Raw genomic sequence first — 15,243 nt, forward strand, 5'->3', positions numbered from 1 at the left:
AAGACTGAAGATATAAAACATGATCTGCTTTTATTGTGTCTGATTTTAAAATGACCATAGATGACCATTTATAATACAGCAAAGATTAAAAAAAAAAAAATCAAAAACAAAATCACACAGTTCACTGCAAATTATTTGGATCATAAATATTCACATACACAAGTCAATGCAATACTCAAATCAGCGTATTATATATGTATATATATTACAAAAACTATACATGTGAGCCTGTGTCATTACTTGGAAAATGATGATTTGTTTTCCTTTCATGCACCATTCAAGTACAGTCTTGATCACGTATCACCAAGTGACCAGTTAAACACGTCCTTTTAGTTCTTTATGCACAATAAGGTCCTGCTTAGTGAGCGGTATCAAGAGGTCAAATTAAACATTGTATGAATAGTGGCCATCACTAACACTGTTAGAGTGATGTCCAATGGCATGGCTAAGTGATTCGCAGAAGGTGAAGCTGTCTCAACACCATCTTTAATCCATGGAAGGTAACGCTTTGTTAATGAAAAAAACAAAAACTGGTGTGCATTTCATGTCTCTGTGGGACATACAAATTGTCCAGCCTTCACTTGGGTAAAGTCCAGCGATCAAGCTCCCATTAATCCCGATGAATCTTTGGACCATCCCCTGCTTTACCTTCCCTGCAAAGATAACAAAATCTAATAAACCATTTAAGTGTGGTGAAACATGCACTTGCCAGTCACTTTATTAGGTACCTCTGTCCAGTCAACTGTGGCAGCAACTTACTGCATGGCACAAGTGCTAGACGAGCTGGTCTGAGTATTTAAGAAACTGCTGATCTACTGGGATTTTTTCATACAAGCGTGTCTAGGATTTTGCGACACTGGTCCGAAAAGGAGAAAATGTCAAGTAAGCTATAGCATTTTGGGCCAAAGTGCCCAAAAAGAGGTCAGAGAATTGCCAGACTGCTTCGAGGTGAAAGGAAGATGGCAGTGCCTCGAATACCCAACCATCAGAATTGGGCTATGCAGAAGAGCATCTCTGAATGCACAACATGTAGGGCATTGAAGGTGATGGGCCACAGCAGCAGAAGACCACACCACGTGACACTCCCTTTAGTTTAGTACAGCACAGAAACTGAGGCTACAATTCACATGGGCTCACTGATGTTGGTGCTGTAAACGTGTGGGCATATTTTCTTGTCAAGTTCTGGGCCTGAGGATCACAGCCTACCCGAGTATTGTTGCTGACCATGTTCATCTCTTTGTGATCACAGTGTACTCAACATCTAATGGCTGTACAGCCAAAACACAGCTGCAGCAAATGTGCGATGCTATTATGTCAACTTGCAACTTGTTGAATCTAAGCCATGGAAAATTAAGGCAACGCTGAAGGCAAAAAGAGTGTCAAACTGGGTGCTAGCAAGGTTTACCTAATAATAAAGTGACTGGTGATGGTGCGGTGATAATGAACACGATTTCTTATTAATCACTTGTGCAATGCAAACCTGACCCCGAAATCGGCCACCTACCATCCACTCGTGTGTGCAGCTGTATCAGGTGTGCCTCCGTTCTGTCCGGTCCCTGAAAATCAACACACACAGATCAAGCTAGCGTGTTAGCGCTCACTTAGCAGGCAGCGCACCGGTAAGCAGGAGGAAAAACTCACCTTGTCTGTAATACATATCGTTCACTGTATTCCCATAGACTTTCCACGCGAAGTGAATGGCGATTAGACTAAAAATTAACCAGCTGAGGAGTATTTTGAATATGGACACTCTCATGTCGTTGGCGAGCCAGTCGTCTACAAACTCAGAGAGAAACGACAGGCAGCTGTCAGCAATGCGGGACAGAAACTCAAAGTCCCACGGCTCCTCCATGGCGTCCGTTTATTCAACTGGTGTCAAATTAAGTGACTGGGCTGCGGTGTCTGTTTTAGTGATTTATAAATCAGCACTCTGGTTTGGAAATGTCATATTCCCCATTTCTACCGTTATGATGTTTACGTACGGAGAGGAGAGGCAATCGGACGTGACGTAGTACGCAGGACGACTACTTCATCACGTACACAACAGAGCCTTTCAGCACCAACACAGTGAAGTTAAACAAATGTGCGTGGATAAAAATCTATATTTCGACATCATTTGTCCAGGTTGTGTTATGCGCCCCCCCCCCTTTTTTTTTTAAACCTCAGCTAAACCGTCAATCCGATTCATGTGTGCCATGAAGATATGGGAAAGAGTCGTTGAAGCTCGTTTAAAGAGAGGTGACTATCAGTGAGCAGTGAGAGTGTTTGCGGAGAAGTATAGAGAAGGTCAGGGTTACCTGCACTGTGTGTTTGTGTATTTGAAGAAGATGATTGGTTGCCGGGAGAGGAACTGTGGTACTGTATGAGAAGGCGGTCAGGAGGGACCCTGGTTAAAGACATGTATGAGGACAGCAAGACGGTAATGAGGTGTGCTATAGGAACGACAGATGTCAGAAGGTTCAAGTTGGGGACGGGAGTACATGCTAGCTTTAGTATTAGCCACCAGTGTAATACGGAAAATGGAAAATACTGGATTTAAGTATTAGTTTAATCCAGAAAAAAAAACATTTTATTGGTCAATATAGACGTAAAAACATTTTTGTTTTAATTCACATTGGGGGGGTTTAAGTTCTCCGTTCTTTCTTTGTCACAGAAAGCGTTTCGCTGTATTATATCTGCTACAGCAGCACCCATACATGTGCTGCACGTTTATCTGAGATTTGTCTCTTCAAGTTTCTGTTACGAGCCCACAACCAGAGAGTGGGGAGGGGCGGGACTAACCGACGCCAGCGAGCGCGCTGATTGGTCAGCTGAAGTTGTCATCAGAGATTCCGGATGTCGGTTTCGGTAAGGGGAAAATTTGTTTTCTGCTTCTCATTCTTGACAGCTTGTTTGCAGTGGGGCTGCTGATGAAAGTCAGTGTTGACATTAGACATTCAGTCCAAGTCGTCAACGGTACAAAACCGTAAGTTTCACTCTTTCTCTGTTTATCTGGCTAATTTTAGATAGCCACGGTTGGCTGCATGAGTACTGTTAAGCCAAGGCCATGAAATTGATCTGTATGTGTCGCTTGCTAGCACCCAGTGTTAGCCGTGTAACTACAGTCAGCGTTCATTTATTAGTTACTTATTAGAAAGGTAAGCATTACAGGACGTCTGAAATTTATCGTGCATGTGTAGATAAGTTGTTATCATGCGGACGTTAGCGCTCTTAATCTACCGGCCACTTAGTCCCGTTTCTCCGTGTTGATGTGTAGTGTAACATTAGACAGACTGCTAGCTGTAATCAGGTTTAAATTCCACAGTGTTAGTAACTTGGAGTTGGAGTAACTCTCCTCTGTAATCATGTGACCTGACCACTGGTCCAGTATGAGTGCTTCTATTCATAACAGACTGGAGATGCATGGGATCTCTGATTTTTATCTGCAAAAACTACAATGCATGATTTATAAAGCAGCTTATTCCTCTCTGTCTTTATTCTTTCCAGAGACTGGGATGGTATCATGGAAACAGCCAATCATCAAGAAGGAGAGGCGGCGGCAGTGAAGATTGGTGATAGCCCTTTAGAGAGTAATCAACCTGGTAAATAAGCTACGTAATCACTCTTTGAAGCTTGTCTAATTTTAATCTTCATCACTTACATCACACATTGGTTTTTGTTTTCATTGTAGCTGACTCATTGGCAGCCTCCTTCTCCCTTTTGGAGAATCACATGTTTCCTGATTCAGTAGAGAGTAATGGGAGCGCCGCTGTTAGCAGAATCGAGCCTTTGAATTCGCACCCACCAGATGTTTCGGCAGAGCATCCCGGTTTGGATGAGAAGCCTCCTTCTGACCAAGTGATGAAGCTAGAGCCCGAAGAGACAGAAACCGAGTGCCAAAACAACGCGTCCACACAGCCAACTGATGGAGCAACTGAAGATGATGCCACTGACAATGACCAGAACGACTCTGGGGAATTTGTTGTAACGATGCTGGCCAAGGCCAAGCTTGAAGAACAAGGTATAGGTGTGAAGGGGAGGTCATCCCCGCTGTTGGAGGCAGGCAAACTGGAATCTTCGTCATTTACATCTCATCGCGATGAGGATGTTACAGCTGACAGCTGGCGGCAGCACAGGAAACATGTTTTTGTGCTAAGCGAAGCCGGTAAGCCCATTTATTCCCGATATGGCAGCGAAGAGGCTCTTTCATCAACAATGGGAGTGATGATGGCGCTGGTGTCTTTTGTCCAAAGTGGAGATAATATCATTCGCTCAGTCTACTCAGGTAAGAATGTTGGGCGTCGGCCAAAATGCAAATTTGAACAGATTTTTATCTATGATGGGTTTTTCCAGCCACTTTCATGTTCATATTCACTACGTTAAAAGGAAATCTGACTTTTTTTTAAACACACCAACAAGAGCAAGCGTGGCTCTGACTCACTGTACGGGGCAAAATTGTTGCCAGCTTGTCAAATAGCTCCTGGACCATAGAGAACAGTATCTGAAATATAATAAGCAGTGCATTCCCTGTATTGTTTTATTTTGAGAACAGTAAGTTTAGGGGATCGGTGGTATCCTTAGGAGCAGTTTTAGTTTTCATGGATTGTTTTTTTTGTGTTGTTTTTTTTCTAACATTTGCTCATGTTTTTTCCCCCTTCCCTCAGACGAGCACACCGTAGTGTTCCTGCAGAAAGGGCCCCTAGTTCTGGTGTGCGTCTCCAGCAGTCATCAGTCTGAGCAGCAGCTGCGGGGAGAGCTCCTCTATGTCTACTATCAGATCATAAGCATGCTCACCCAGGCCAGTATATCCCGCATCTTTGAACACAAGAAAAACTACGACCTGAGGAGACTCCTAGCGGGCTCAGAAAAGATCCTGGATGGTCTCCTCAACTTGGTGGATTCTGACCCCAGCTTCCTGCTATCAGCAGTGCACTGCTTGCCTCTAGCCTCCTCTCTCAGGGACTCTCTCAGCCAGATCCTGCAGAAAGCTATCACACCCAATCTCGTTTTCTCCATCCTCATCGCCAAGAACCAGCTTCTAACCATCGTCCAAGAAAAGACAGTCATTGAGGACTCGCGGCTGGAGCCTGCTGATGTTCACCTTCTGCTTAACCTCATTGGAGCTTCCTCTGCCTTTCAGGCTGGCGAGATCTGGACCCCCATTTGCCTCCCGCTCTTTAATCCTGACTGTTACTTTTATGCATACATTTCTTACCTGGACCCTCCAGAATGCACTGTTTGTTTGCTGCTGCTCTCGACAGACAAAGAGGCTTTTTACTCTGTAGCTGAGTGCAAGAGAAAGATAGAGGAGGCTATGATGGCTCAGAACTCCCTGAGCCTCATTGCCAAAGCTCAGACGTACAGTGTGAGCCAGGTGGGCGTCTCAGACCTCAGACACTTCATGTACAAGCCCTTTGATGTGCCAGACAACTACCGCCAGCTCACTCAGTTCACCAGGTGTGTGTTTGTTTGTGTATGCTTGCTGTCCTTGCAGTTGCATAAGGCTGATATGAGCCTAAACTAGAGTTTAAAAATGCAAACATGCCGAGTGTTTGCGCTGCATGTTAGTTAGTGATATTTGTCTTGCATAACATTTTATTATCTTCTAGCTGTGTAGAAGTTTAAAAACCTTTTGCTGCTAATGATAATAACCATGTGTGAGAAGTACAAAAGTGCCCACTAAGATATTTTTAGGCTTTTAGGCAACATTGTCCTGTCGGTGTTAGAAATGGAGTTTTAATAGTTTACAAATCAAGCATTGTGTGTTTCTCTTTCCACAACAGTGTTATTGAACATGTTTTGGGTGTTTTTTGTGTGTAACTTGTGTCCTATGATGCTTTTCTGTATGTAGCCCAGAGATGGAGGCACCATACAGCAATGAAGAGGAGAAAATGAGACTGCTGGATCTTTATCGTTATATGCACGGCCGCATCCACAGCACCTCACGACCCCTTAAGCTTATCTACCATGTTGCTGAGAGGGAAACTCTGCTAGCCTGGGTACGTACATTAGTTTGTGGTTGTATTCTTTCTTACTGTGTTTGTCCAACTTTGAAATGATTCTTCCAAAAGATCGACACTACACTCAAAACAGTCAACGACCACTTTATTAGGTACACCTGACTAGTACCTGGTTGGACCCTCTCTTGCTTTCAGAACTTCCTTAATTTTTCATGGCACAGTCCTCAGTTGAGCCTGTGTTTCGCTCACAGAAGCCAGAAGCCCATCTACTTCAATGTTCAGATCATTCGGGGGGGGGTCAGCAGTTTCTGAAATGCTCACACTTTGCGTCACTCAAATCATTTCAGCAGAAAATGCAACCATCTCTACATGCCTAAATGCATTTGGACTGTTGTCATGTGATTGGCTGATTAGATAATTGCATTAAAGAGCAGTTGAACGGGATACCTTTAAAAAGAAAGAAAAAAGAAAGACAGTTGCCAGTAAGTTGCAGCTTAGCTTAGCACAAAGCCTTGGAACTGGGGCTTAATAGTCCATTCATTGGGAAGCTTTTTTCAGAAGGCGTTGAAAAAAAGCTGTTAGCTTGCTTCCAGGTATTTTCCTTAGCTAAGATAACCAGCTCCTAACTGAAGCATCATTGATCTTCTCATCTAACATAGCAAGAAATGTAATAGCTCTATTTCTTATTCCTAAATGTATTTCACAGTCTTCTCTTGATTGTTTTCTTCTTTACTCAAGGTCACAAGTAAATTTGAGCTGTACACCTGCTTCAGCCCCCTGGTGACAAAGGCCTGTGCCATTACTGCTATCACTAAGCTTCTAAGATGGATTAAAAAGGAGGAGGACCGTCTGTTCATCAGATACCCCCCAAAGTATTCAACCACTCCAAACCCCAGCAAAAGCTCTCGAGGAGGCAAATCTGACCAGCAAGACTCCACAGATAATGGCTTCTTATCTCTTCTATAGGACTCTGTTAGCACTAATAGAAGTGGCTCTGCCTCATCCAAAAATAGTTTGCACACTGGTTTCAAGATATTTTTCAACCCTCTTGACACTCACGAGACCGACAAACTTTGACCACTGGAATCCAACACTACGTTTTACACTATTTAAGGAGGACTGGTGTCTTTGAAACCGGTGTTATTAGTTCTCCAGGAAGCATGTCATCACATTGCTGCTTTTGAGCAGAAACAGGGCAGAAGCACATTAGTAGATTTTAAAATGAACTGTGGCAGAACATATTTGCAATGGTGTATTTAAGCATTTTTATATTGTTTTATTACAGCAACAACATGAACAGTGAATGGAACATATATTACATATTTAATGAGTTAGCATGAGGAGGAAAAATTAAGTTAAACTACCTTTGGAAGATAAGATCGTTCATAATCTTTATCTCCTCGCCCTAATCACAAAAATTATGTTGCATAACATAATGTCACAAAACGGGATATACAAGTTGTTAGCGTGTGTGCTTTTTGGGATCAGCATAAAGTGGAATAAGAACTGGAACTGCCAGAGGAGGGAGAGGCCCGGTGTGAGTCACATGAGGCCACAAGCAGAATGTTTTTCCTCCTTCACAGAATTTGAAAACATGTCGTTTCTCATCTTGCTGATGTTTAGACTCGAAACGAGACTTTGAGTTTTATTGATGTTTCATTTTGTGCAGCAGATTAGTAGGAACCCCAGCCTGATTATTGTCACTGTTAAGTGTTTCCATTGAAACAAGGCAGACCTTATCAGTTTCTTGATAAGGTGGGAAGATGCCAATGAGCTCACATGTTTTGCTCTGCAGATACCTTTAGTATGACATCTAATGTAGTGAGTTCAGGTATTCTTTTTGCATAATAGTTTTCTAAAGGTGGTCTGAAAAGTTGTTTCATCCTTGTGTCCAATGAGGAATTTCCTGTCAAGTCTTAAGAGTTTGTCTGTAGTGTTACAAAATAAATCCCAGGATGCATAAAAGCAGTTGTCCTATTTAAGTGGACTATTACAAAGAAAAAAAAAAATCAGATGACTGTTTTGTGGAAAGAGCCAAGCATGGGAAAAGCAGGTGAGCTTAACATGCAGTTTTGGGGATGTACAGTACAGCCAAGCAATAAATAAGAATGACAGAAATATCTAAAACTTACTTTTAAAGTTATGGTTTGAAGGGAGTATGCCTTAATTAGTGCCACATTATATATGTCCTTACAAGAAACCCCAAATGACATAACTGGTAAATTAATTAAGCTGTTATTGATATCACGTCTTTGATTCTTAAATTCTGAACCTTCCATCTTTTTATAAAGCAGTGTAGCTTTGCAGAAACCAAACTAGTGCTAGTTGAATATTTGTCACCAGGAATTTCGCCTCAAACTATCAGAATCACCTTGTGTAGTCTAACGGTAAGTCTTGCATTCCACCAGCTTTAATGTGGCATGACTCATAACAAGTCCAGGCTGCTAACAAGTGTTAGCATCTTGTTTCTGTGCAGCTGTACTGTTCAATATAGTCAAAGCTAAAAGTAGGTGATGACTTTAGAGGAAGGAAAGGCATCTTGGTAACATGTTGGAGCAACTTGTCACCAAAATAGCTTCAAAGCAATTTGGCTTTAAAACCCACGGCAAGAAAAATGATCTTGCAGTTTGTAACAAATAAACAAATCATAGATAGATTGCAAAACAAGTTTTGTGTGGTAGTCGAACACACTGTCTTCATTAAACATACCTTGAACGAACCAAATGGTTTAAAATTAACGGCCCATTTTTAATTTTATCGATAAAAATATAGAAGCGTTTTGTTATTCCCACTTATAAAACATATAATTGCAGATATCTAAATATCCAACAAGGTGTGTAGTTAAAAGGGAGCGTCTGCATTGCTTAACCAGCTGTTGCTGATTGAAAAGGAGCGAGGCTCCAACAAAAGGGCTGTCAGCTGAAATAATGAAAGGGAACATGTAACTCTGTAACTCTGTGGTAAAACATGTTGTTGTTCCCAGTCAGCTGTGACCAAACTTTGTAGCAAATACAAACAAATTGGTAAGGTTATAAAAGGAAGACATATGGGTAAGATGTAAACTTACCCATATGTCTTGCCCATAAAGCAATACGCCTTTAAAATATAAAATGTAGACACTGGAGTTGTTGTTTATGACAGAGCCGTAAGAAATGAGTCAAATTTGCACCAGTATCAAAACGCGGACGAAAATGAGGCTAGAGTGGGATAACGAGGGGCAATCCTTATCTGTGGATGTTTGGATGAAAGTGATGTTTGCTGATAAATCTGCAACTTTTGTCTGGCGTTGTTTTAATGTCGTGACATGTCAGGTAAAAGACCAGCAGAGAAGGCATTTATTATTAGTAAATGAACAGGTCTACACTGAAACCTTGGGCACTTTTCTCATTCCTCCGATTGAAAGTGGCTTTGATGATGATGAAGTCACGATAATGAAGATTTTCACCGAGCAAAGACTGTTAAAGCTTTCCTCCAGGAGAGACTCAGTAATTCAGTGATGTGGCCAGAAAAAAATGTATGGTTGAAATTTAAAACAGTGATTTAGAACAAGGCTCCATCCTGCAAGGCTGTTTGCTTTTTTTATGGTTCCTTTTTATTTGCACCCTCAGCATTGAGGATCATTTTTTACTGTCTACTTGGTCTTAGAGAGCAACATGCCATTATATTAACATCATTTCAAGGTATGTTTTACAAAGGCAGAATTTTCAGCTAATAAACAGAAATAGTTTTGTGTCATATGTGTGATTTATTTATGTGCTCAAAACTGGAAAAAGGAAAAAAAAAGGCTGAATGAACTTCCTGTAAGTGTCTTCCAGTCCTATGGCTTAAAAGTCTCTGGATGTTTGGTTACGTTGGAACCTTGGTTTTCTAAATAAGAGACCTAATGCAGCTTGTTCCATTCAAACTGTCACTCTCCATACATACTAGATATGAAGAAGTACTGATGCAATAGAGAACACCATCTTCCCTCCTTTGGTGGTCCACTCACTCCCTTCTGGTTGCAGCTGTTGTTGAATTTTGCACTATTCAATTTTATTTATATAGCATCAAATCACAACTTTAAGTAAAAGGTGGAAGCCCTTCAGAACAGATTTCCAAGTTCTATTAAAATATATATTTTTTTTATTAAAATAAAAAGTTTGGACACGCCTTGTCATTCAATGTTTTTTCTTTATTTTCATGACTATTTACATTGTACATTGTCACTGAAGGCATCAAAACTATGAATGAACACATATGGAATTATGTAGTAAACAAAAAAGTGTGAAATAACTCAAAACACGTTTTATAGTTTAGATTCTTCAAACTATCCACCCTTCGATCACTGCTGTGCACGCTCTCGGCATTCCCTCGATGAGCTTCATGAGGTTTGTCACCTGAAGTGGTTTTCCAACAGTCTTGATGGAGTTCCCAGAGATGATGAGCACTTGTTGTTCACTTTGCCTTCACTCTGCGATCCATCTCATCCCAAACCATCTCGATTGGTTTTAGGTCTGGCGACTCTGGAGGCCAGGCCATTCGGCAGCACTCGTCTTGGGCAAATAGCCCTTAAACAGCCTAGAGGTGTGTTTGGGGTCATTGTCCTGTTAAAAAAGAAATGATGGTCCAACTAAACGCAAACCGGATGGGATGGCATGTCGCTGCAGGATGCAGTGGTAGCCATGCTGGTTCAGTGTGCCTTCAATTTGGAATAAATCCCCAACAGTGTCACCAGCAAAGCAGCATCCATCACACCTCCTCCATGCTTCACAGTGGGAATCATGCATGTAGAGACCATCCGTTCACTTTTTCTGCGTCGCTCAAAGACATGACAGGCAAAACCAAACATCTCAGATTTGGACTCATTAGACCAAAGCACAGACTTCCACTGGTCTAATGTCCATTGCTTGTGTTTCTGGGCCACAAACAAATCTCTTCTGCTTGTTGCTTTTCCTTAGTTGTGGTTTCTTAGCAGCTATTTGGCCATAAAGGCCTCATTCGCTGTCTCCTCTGAACAGTTGATGTAGAGATGTGTCTGCTACTGGAACTCTGTGTGGCATTTATCTGGGCTCTAATATGAGGTGCTGTTAACTTGATTTCAGTTTTTTCTCTGCTACATTATCATAAATCTTGCTTCATATATTTGATGTCTTCAGTACGTACCTACAATGTAGAAATGTGCTACACACTGCTAATATATTTATTAGCAGTGTAGAAGGACGTCTTAGTAGATGATTTACTTCCATTTAGATTTATCTTCAAACAATACATTTAATTCACTAAAACGAATAAAAATAAAACACGCTACGCACATTAAACTGTTTCAAACAGCATTTATTGTTGTGTGAGAAAATATTGTCTCGGGCAGATTATAGATCTTGCAATACAATTTAAATGACAAGATCAAAAATCTCCTGTGCCACCAAGGGAAAAAAAACGAACAAAACTTGCAGGCAGGTGCAGCAGCTTCTGCCCACAGAGTTAAGGTCTTGTGCCTCCTCGCTTTTAGAGAATATGTTCCATGTTCCACATGTTGGCGAATACCATCACTGTTACAAAGAGCTACGTAGCATCATACATAAATCTTTTCAATATTTAACTTTTTAAATAACACTCTCAACTGCCACAAATTATAAATTAAAATCTAAACTCGATTTTTGCATTCCTTAAATTACTTCATGTAAGCCGATATAAACATACATTTACATATTTACAAAACTATACACATGCACTTTTACTACACTGAGGTTGTATACATGTATGTATAAGCTGTACACACACACACACTCTCACGCACGCACGCACGCACACACAAGGTTTTGCCACACATATGGCTCCAGGAGTCACCAATCCAATCCTTAAAAGTAACCATTTGTGCTTTTCAAGTTTCCTCAGCCACATTTGCATTCAAGTGCAAATTCTTGAGTGAGGATCGCAGTAGACTTTTTTCTTTTTGCCCCTCCCTCCCCCACAAACCATCTCACCTCTGTAGTGACTTCACATCTAACTAACCAGGTAGCTGCACCGGGTACGCCGACATTCTCATATCACCGTACAGTTTCACAATATGGAAAAATTAAGTAAACACTCTAAAGTCTCACCAACGACACGTCATAGCTGGACTGAGAGTTTGGGACCTCGGAGCAAATGGAATCACTTGTTCCTTTAATGCTCAATTCAATTTGTTTGTCAAAATATAGTAAAATAAAAATATATTTTTAGTGCTCGTTTCCAAAGCCTAAGCCTCATCCCTGAAAAAGTTTTAAAAAAAAAATCTATTTCAAAAAACTTTTAATTTTGTGCTCAAATATAAAACGCTGTTATAACAGATAAATTCCCTTTTTCATTTTTTTTTTAAAATTCAACTCAGGTGACGTGACTCTGAAGTGACATCCAAGAATGACTGGAAGATTACAGGATACAGTGAGAGAGCTCACTGAGACTTCCAACTACCTGCAGCATTTAGGTGTAGCCAGATGCTCAGCAATATCAGTCAGAGAACAAATGATGCATGGTTATCGTGCATGCACCAAGTAATTCCCAGAACTGCTGAATAAACATGAGCACATGAAAAACAAAGTCCCGGAGTCAAATGTTACCAAAAAAGAAAAAGTTATTTGCACCCCTTCTGATATAGTTTCAATGTGAATGCCTGCAGTAACGGCTTTGATGTAATACCATGAATATTATCCTCCCATGCATTGCTGCTTATCTTGGTCAGACAAACGAGTCTAAGCAGAGATCCCCCCAACCTCCCACTCCCAGCTGTTCTGAAGGAGACCCTGAGACATTCTTAATCTCTCTCGTGTGTCCAGGTCCTCCTTCCAGTTGGAAGTGGCCTAAACATTTCACAAAAGAGGCATCCGGGAGGCGTCATGACAGATGCCTGAACCACCTCAACTGGCTCCTTTCAATATGAAGAAGCTACTCCGACCTCCTCTGGAATAAAGGAGCTTCTCTCCTTGTTGCTAAGAGAGATCCAAAAACCCCTCGGAGGAAGCTCTTTACCACCACTTGTATCCACAATCTTGATCTCACCACCTGCAGCTTGTGGCTGTAGAAGAGGGCGGGAAAAGAAGGTCCACTGATAAACCGACAGCTTCAGCAACACTGCACCAGTCTATCTCTCTGAATATTAATGGAACAAAACTCATAGTAACTGAACAAACAGAGGATCTGAAGGAGCAGCTTATACATCACCTGCAACATGCAAACAACAACATGCAAATGATATTATTATTGTTATTATAGAGAACTCTTGGAGACAAACCCGTGTCCATAGCTGTCCAAGTCCAGATATGACGTGAATGTTAAGTGGGACTTTCACACTTCAGTATACACAGTGACGTTTCAATGGCAAATACAATCTAAATATATTTTCAATCAAGAAAATCCCATTCACGATTAAATAATTACACTTTTCTCACGAAAGTCTCGACTCACTTTGGCCTAAAATAAAATCTTTATATGAACACGTAGCAACAGTGGTTGTGGAAAACAATTTAAAAAAACGTACACAAATAAATGAACAAGTAAATCTACAAAAAAGCACTTTTTCCCCTCCTCATTTCAAAAATCAGTTTTAAAAAAACTTTTTATGCAGATAACCTTCAAATACTACACCTATTGGGAAGTGTTTGTTTTACTTTCCCAAATTTTTTAAGAGCATTGAAGAAGCTTTGTACACACAACCAGGCAGCTTATTTAAGATGATAAAATCTTTAAAATTAAATTTTATATAAATTGTATTTTTTAAATTTTATATAAAATTGGAGGGTGTGAAGTTAAGATTTCCTCTCACGTGGTTTAAATGTACCATAGCTCGGTCATAAGCAGTGTGCACAGACTTGCGAACGCTGGGTTTTTTGCCTTCCATTAACCGCAGCTTGTCTACAGTGTCGTCCATTCCCAGCGGCAGTAGTTTGTTACGAGGGAGCCATTGCCTGAAAATGAAGAGGGACATTTTTTTTTTTTCCATTTTACGTTTTAAATTTAGGTGACAAAGACTAACACTAAAATTCAACATGAGTTTATCCCTGACTGTCTGAATCTCACCAAGTTCTTTTGGTGTCAAAGAAGAGCACTAAGAAGAGCTTCTGGTCTTCCTCCATTTGCCTCCATTCACCAAGTTTGAGCACCTCCAGAGGAGGCACGGGAATGGGTATGCCATTGTGGAGAAGTCCTTCCTGGGGCATGTCAGGATCAACAATCTGTAACAGCAGATTATGTCATATACAGCACATTTAGCAACACAGGAACAAAGTTTATCTAGACCAAGGCTGTCAAACATAAGGCCAGGGGGCAGGAGACTGCCCGACAAAAACTCCAATCATACTACACCCAAGTAATGTGGGGTGGCTGCAGTTTAGGAGGTTGCTCCTTCGCGCCATGTGGGTGATTGTTAGACAGAAAGCACTACAGCATAGAAGAAAGTGCTTGTGTAAATGGGAGAGTGGAAAATCACTACATAAGAGTTTAATTTAGTAATAAATAAACACCATCTACAACCATTTTTATAATGAGTAATGAAACTTGTTTAGGTTGATGGAAAGAGGAGTTTTTTTTGGTCCGGCCCATTAAATATCAAAGTGCATTGTATGCAGCTCGCGATGTAAAATGTGTTTGACATCCCTGATTTAGACCATGGAGTGTAAGATTGAATGCATCCTCACCATTGCCGGATACGACGGATATCCCCTGCATTTGGCCCAGACTAGGTCCAGTGGTGCAAGTTTGGTCTCGCTATCTAAAGACAGAAGTGTAGACTTTCCTGTGAACAGGATATCCCAATACATGCAATTAATTTGTATTCATGACAGATCCTGAGCCCAAACTGAGAATAAAATGAAATGTGTATTTTTTTTTTTTTATGTGTGTAGGCTCATAAATTACTAATCTAAACAGAAAACAGAGCCATTTCACTGTGTTTTGTCTTCTCGTGATACACACCAGATCCGGAGATGTCTCCGTTCTCGCTGCTAGGAACTTTAGCCAAAGCAGGTTTACCCCGACTGCGTTTGGGAGGGGAGACACTGCAGAGAGGAGTGGAAACCAAAACAAGAAGGACCTTTTTAAATTCAAGTCAAATTTATGGAAAAAAACATGCATGCTTCAGTTCAGCACTAGTTTTTCCTGTCCTACTCATACTCACCTTAGGTTGGAGTCGTCCTCATCGTGTTCTGCAGAGCTGTGCTTTCCATTTGTCAGGCCTAGCAACACCACAAACCACATGGTGACAAATACAGCCTTTCTTCCCCCTGTTTTCTTTAGAAAATCAAATATCTGTAATGCAGTGATCCATCCGGTCCTTACCTCCTTCTGTGGG

At 41.0% G+C, this 15,243-nt stretch overlaps 3 protein-coding genes across 6 annotated transcripts in view; 1 reads left to right on the forward strand and 2 right to left on the reverse strand.

Moving 5' to 3' along the window:
* Positions 1 to 13: 13 nt before the first annotated feature.
* On the reverse strand, positions 14 to 1,989 carry tcta (T cell leukemia translocation altered). The gene is made up of 3 exons (XM_005927407.3): positions 1,642 to 1,989; positions 1,505 to 1,556; positions 14 to 653 (listed from the first exon to the last, which is right to left on the reverse strand). The coding sequence occupies exons 1-3, from the start codon at positions 1,850 to 1,852 to the stop codon at positions 611 to 613; spliced, it is 306 nt and encodes a 101-aa protein (XP_005927469.1). The 5' UTR covers positions 1,853 to 1,989; the 3' UTR covers positions 14 to 610.
* mon1bb (MON1 secretory trafficking family member Bb) lies at positions 1,602 to 7,899 on the forward strand. Of its 4 annotated transcripts, none has more exons than XM_005927411.3 (7): positions 1,602 to 1,619; positions 2,734 to 2,847; positions 3,487 to 3,581; positions 3,671 to 4,264; positions 4,644 to 5,436; positions 5,831 to 5,978; positions 6,678 to 7,899. In XM_005927411.3, exons 3-7 carry the CDS (start codon positions 3,503 to 3,505, stop codon positions 6,903 to 6,905), a joined length of 1,842 nt encoding a protein of 613 aa, XP_005927473.1. In that variant the 5' UTR covers positions 1,602 to 1,619; positions 2,734 to 2,847; positions 3,487 to 3,502; the 3' UTR covers positions 6,906 to 7,899. The 4 variants fall into 4 exon arrangements, with proteins under 4 accessions (XP_005927473.1, XP_014190684.1, XP_005927472.1 ...); XM_014335198.2 differs by lacking the exon at positions 1,602 to 1,619 and adding an exon at positions 2,065 to 2,427; XM_005927410.3 differs by lacking the exon at positions 1,602 to 1,619 and adding an exon at positions 2,065 to 2,238.
* Positions 7,900 to 11,236: 3,337 nt separating this feature from the next.
* The window catches only part of brpf3a (bromodomain and PHD finger containing, 3a), an 11,910-nt gene continuing 7,903 nt past the window's right edge, over positions 11,237 to 15,243 (reverse strand). The window contains 5 exon segments of the mRNA XM_042223023.1: positions 11,237 to 13,861; positions 13,974 to 14,128; positions 14,591 to 14,688; positions 14,868 to 14,950; positions 15,070 to 15,236. Coding sequence (XP_042078957.1) covers positions 13,678 to 13,861; positions 13,974 to 14,128; positions 14,591 to 14,688; positions 14,868 to 14,950; positions 15,070 to 15,236 — 687 coding nt within the window. The 3' untranslated portion in view covers positions 11,237 to 13,677.

This window comes from Haplochromis burtoni, unplaced genomic scaffold (genome assembly GCF_018398535.1).
Source record: "Haplochromis burtoni strain Fernald_Lab_line unplaced genomic scaffold, NCSU_Asbu1 Contig_100, whole genome shotgun sequence".
Lineage (NCBI taxonomy): Eukaryota > Metazoa > Chordata > Actinopteri > Cichliformes > Cichlidae > Haplochromis > Haplochromis burtoni.

What these genes read in the sequence shown, in the direction of transcription:
- mon1bb (XM_014335198.2), top strand. Translation starts at nt 2,363, where the DNA reads ATGAGAAGGCGGTCAGGAGGGACCCTGGTTAAAGACATGTATGAGGAC. An exon ending in GACAGCAAGACGGTAATGAG is followed by an intron (nt 2,428 to 2,733) that starts GTGTGCTATAGG and finishes TGTCTCTTCAAG; the next exon opens with TTTCTGTTACGAGCCCACAA. An exon ending in GGGAAACTCTGCTAGCCTGG is followed by an intron (nt 5,979 to 6,677) that starts GTACGTACATTA and finishes TCTTTACTCAAG; the next exon opens with GTCACAAGTAAATTTGAGCT.
- tcta (XM_005927407.3), bottom strand. Translation starts at nt 1,852, where the DNA reads ATGGAGGAGCCGTGGGACTTTGAGTTTCTGTCCCGCATTGCTGACAGC. An exon ending in CGATATGTATTACAGACAAG is followed by an intron (nt 1,557 to 1,641) that starts GTGAGTTTTTCC and finishes GTTGATTTTCAG; the next exon opens with GGACCGGACAGAACGGAGGC. An exon ending in GCTGCACACACGAGTGGATG is followed by an intron (nt 654 to 1,504) that starts GTAGGTGGCCGA and finishes TTATCTTTGCAG; the next exon opens with GGAAGGTAAAGCAGGGGATG.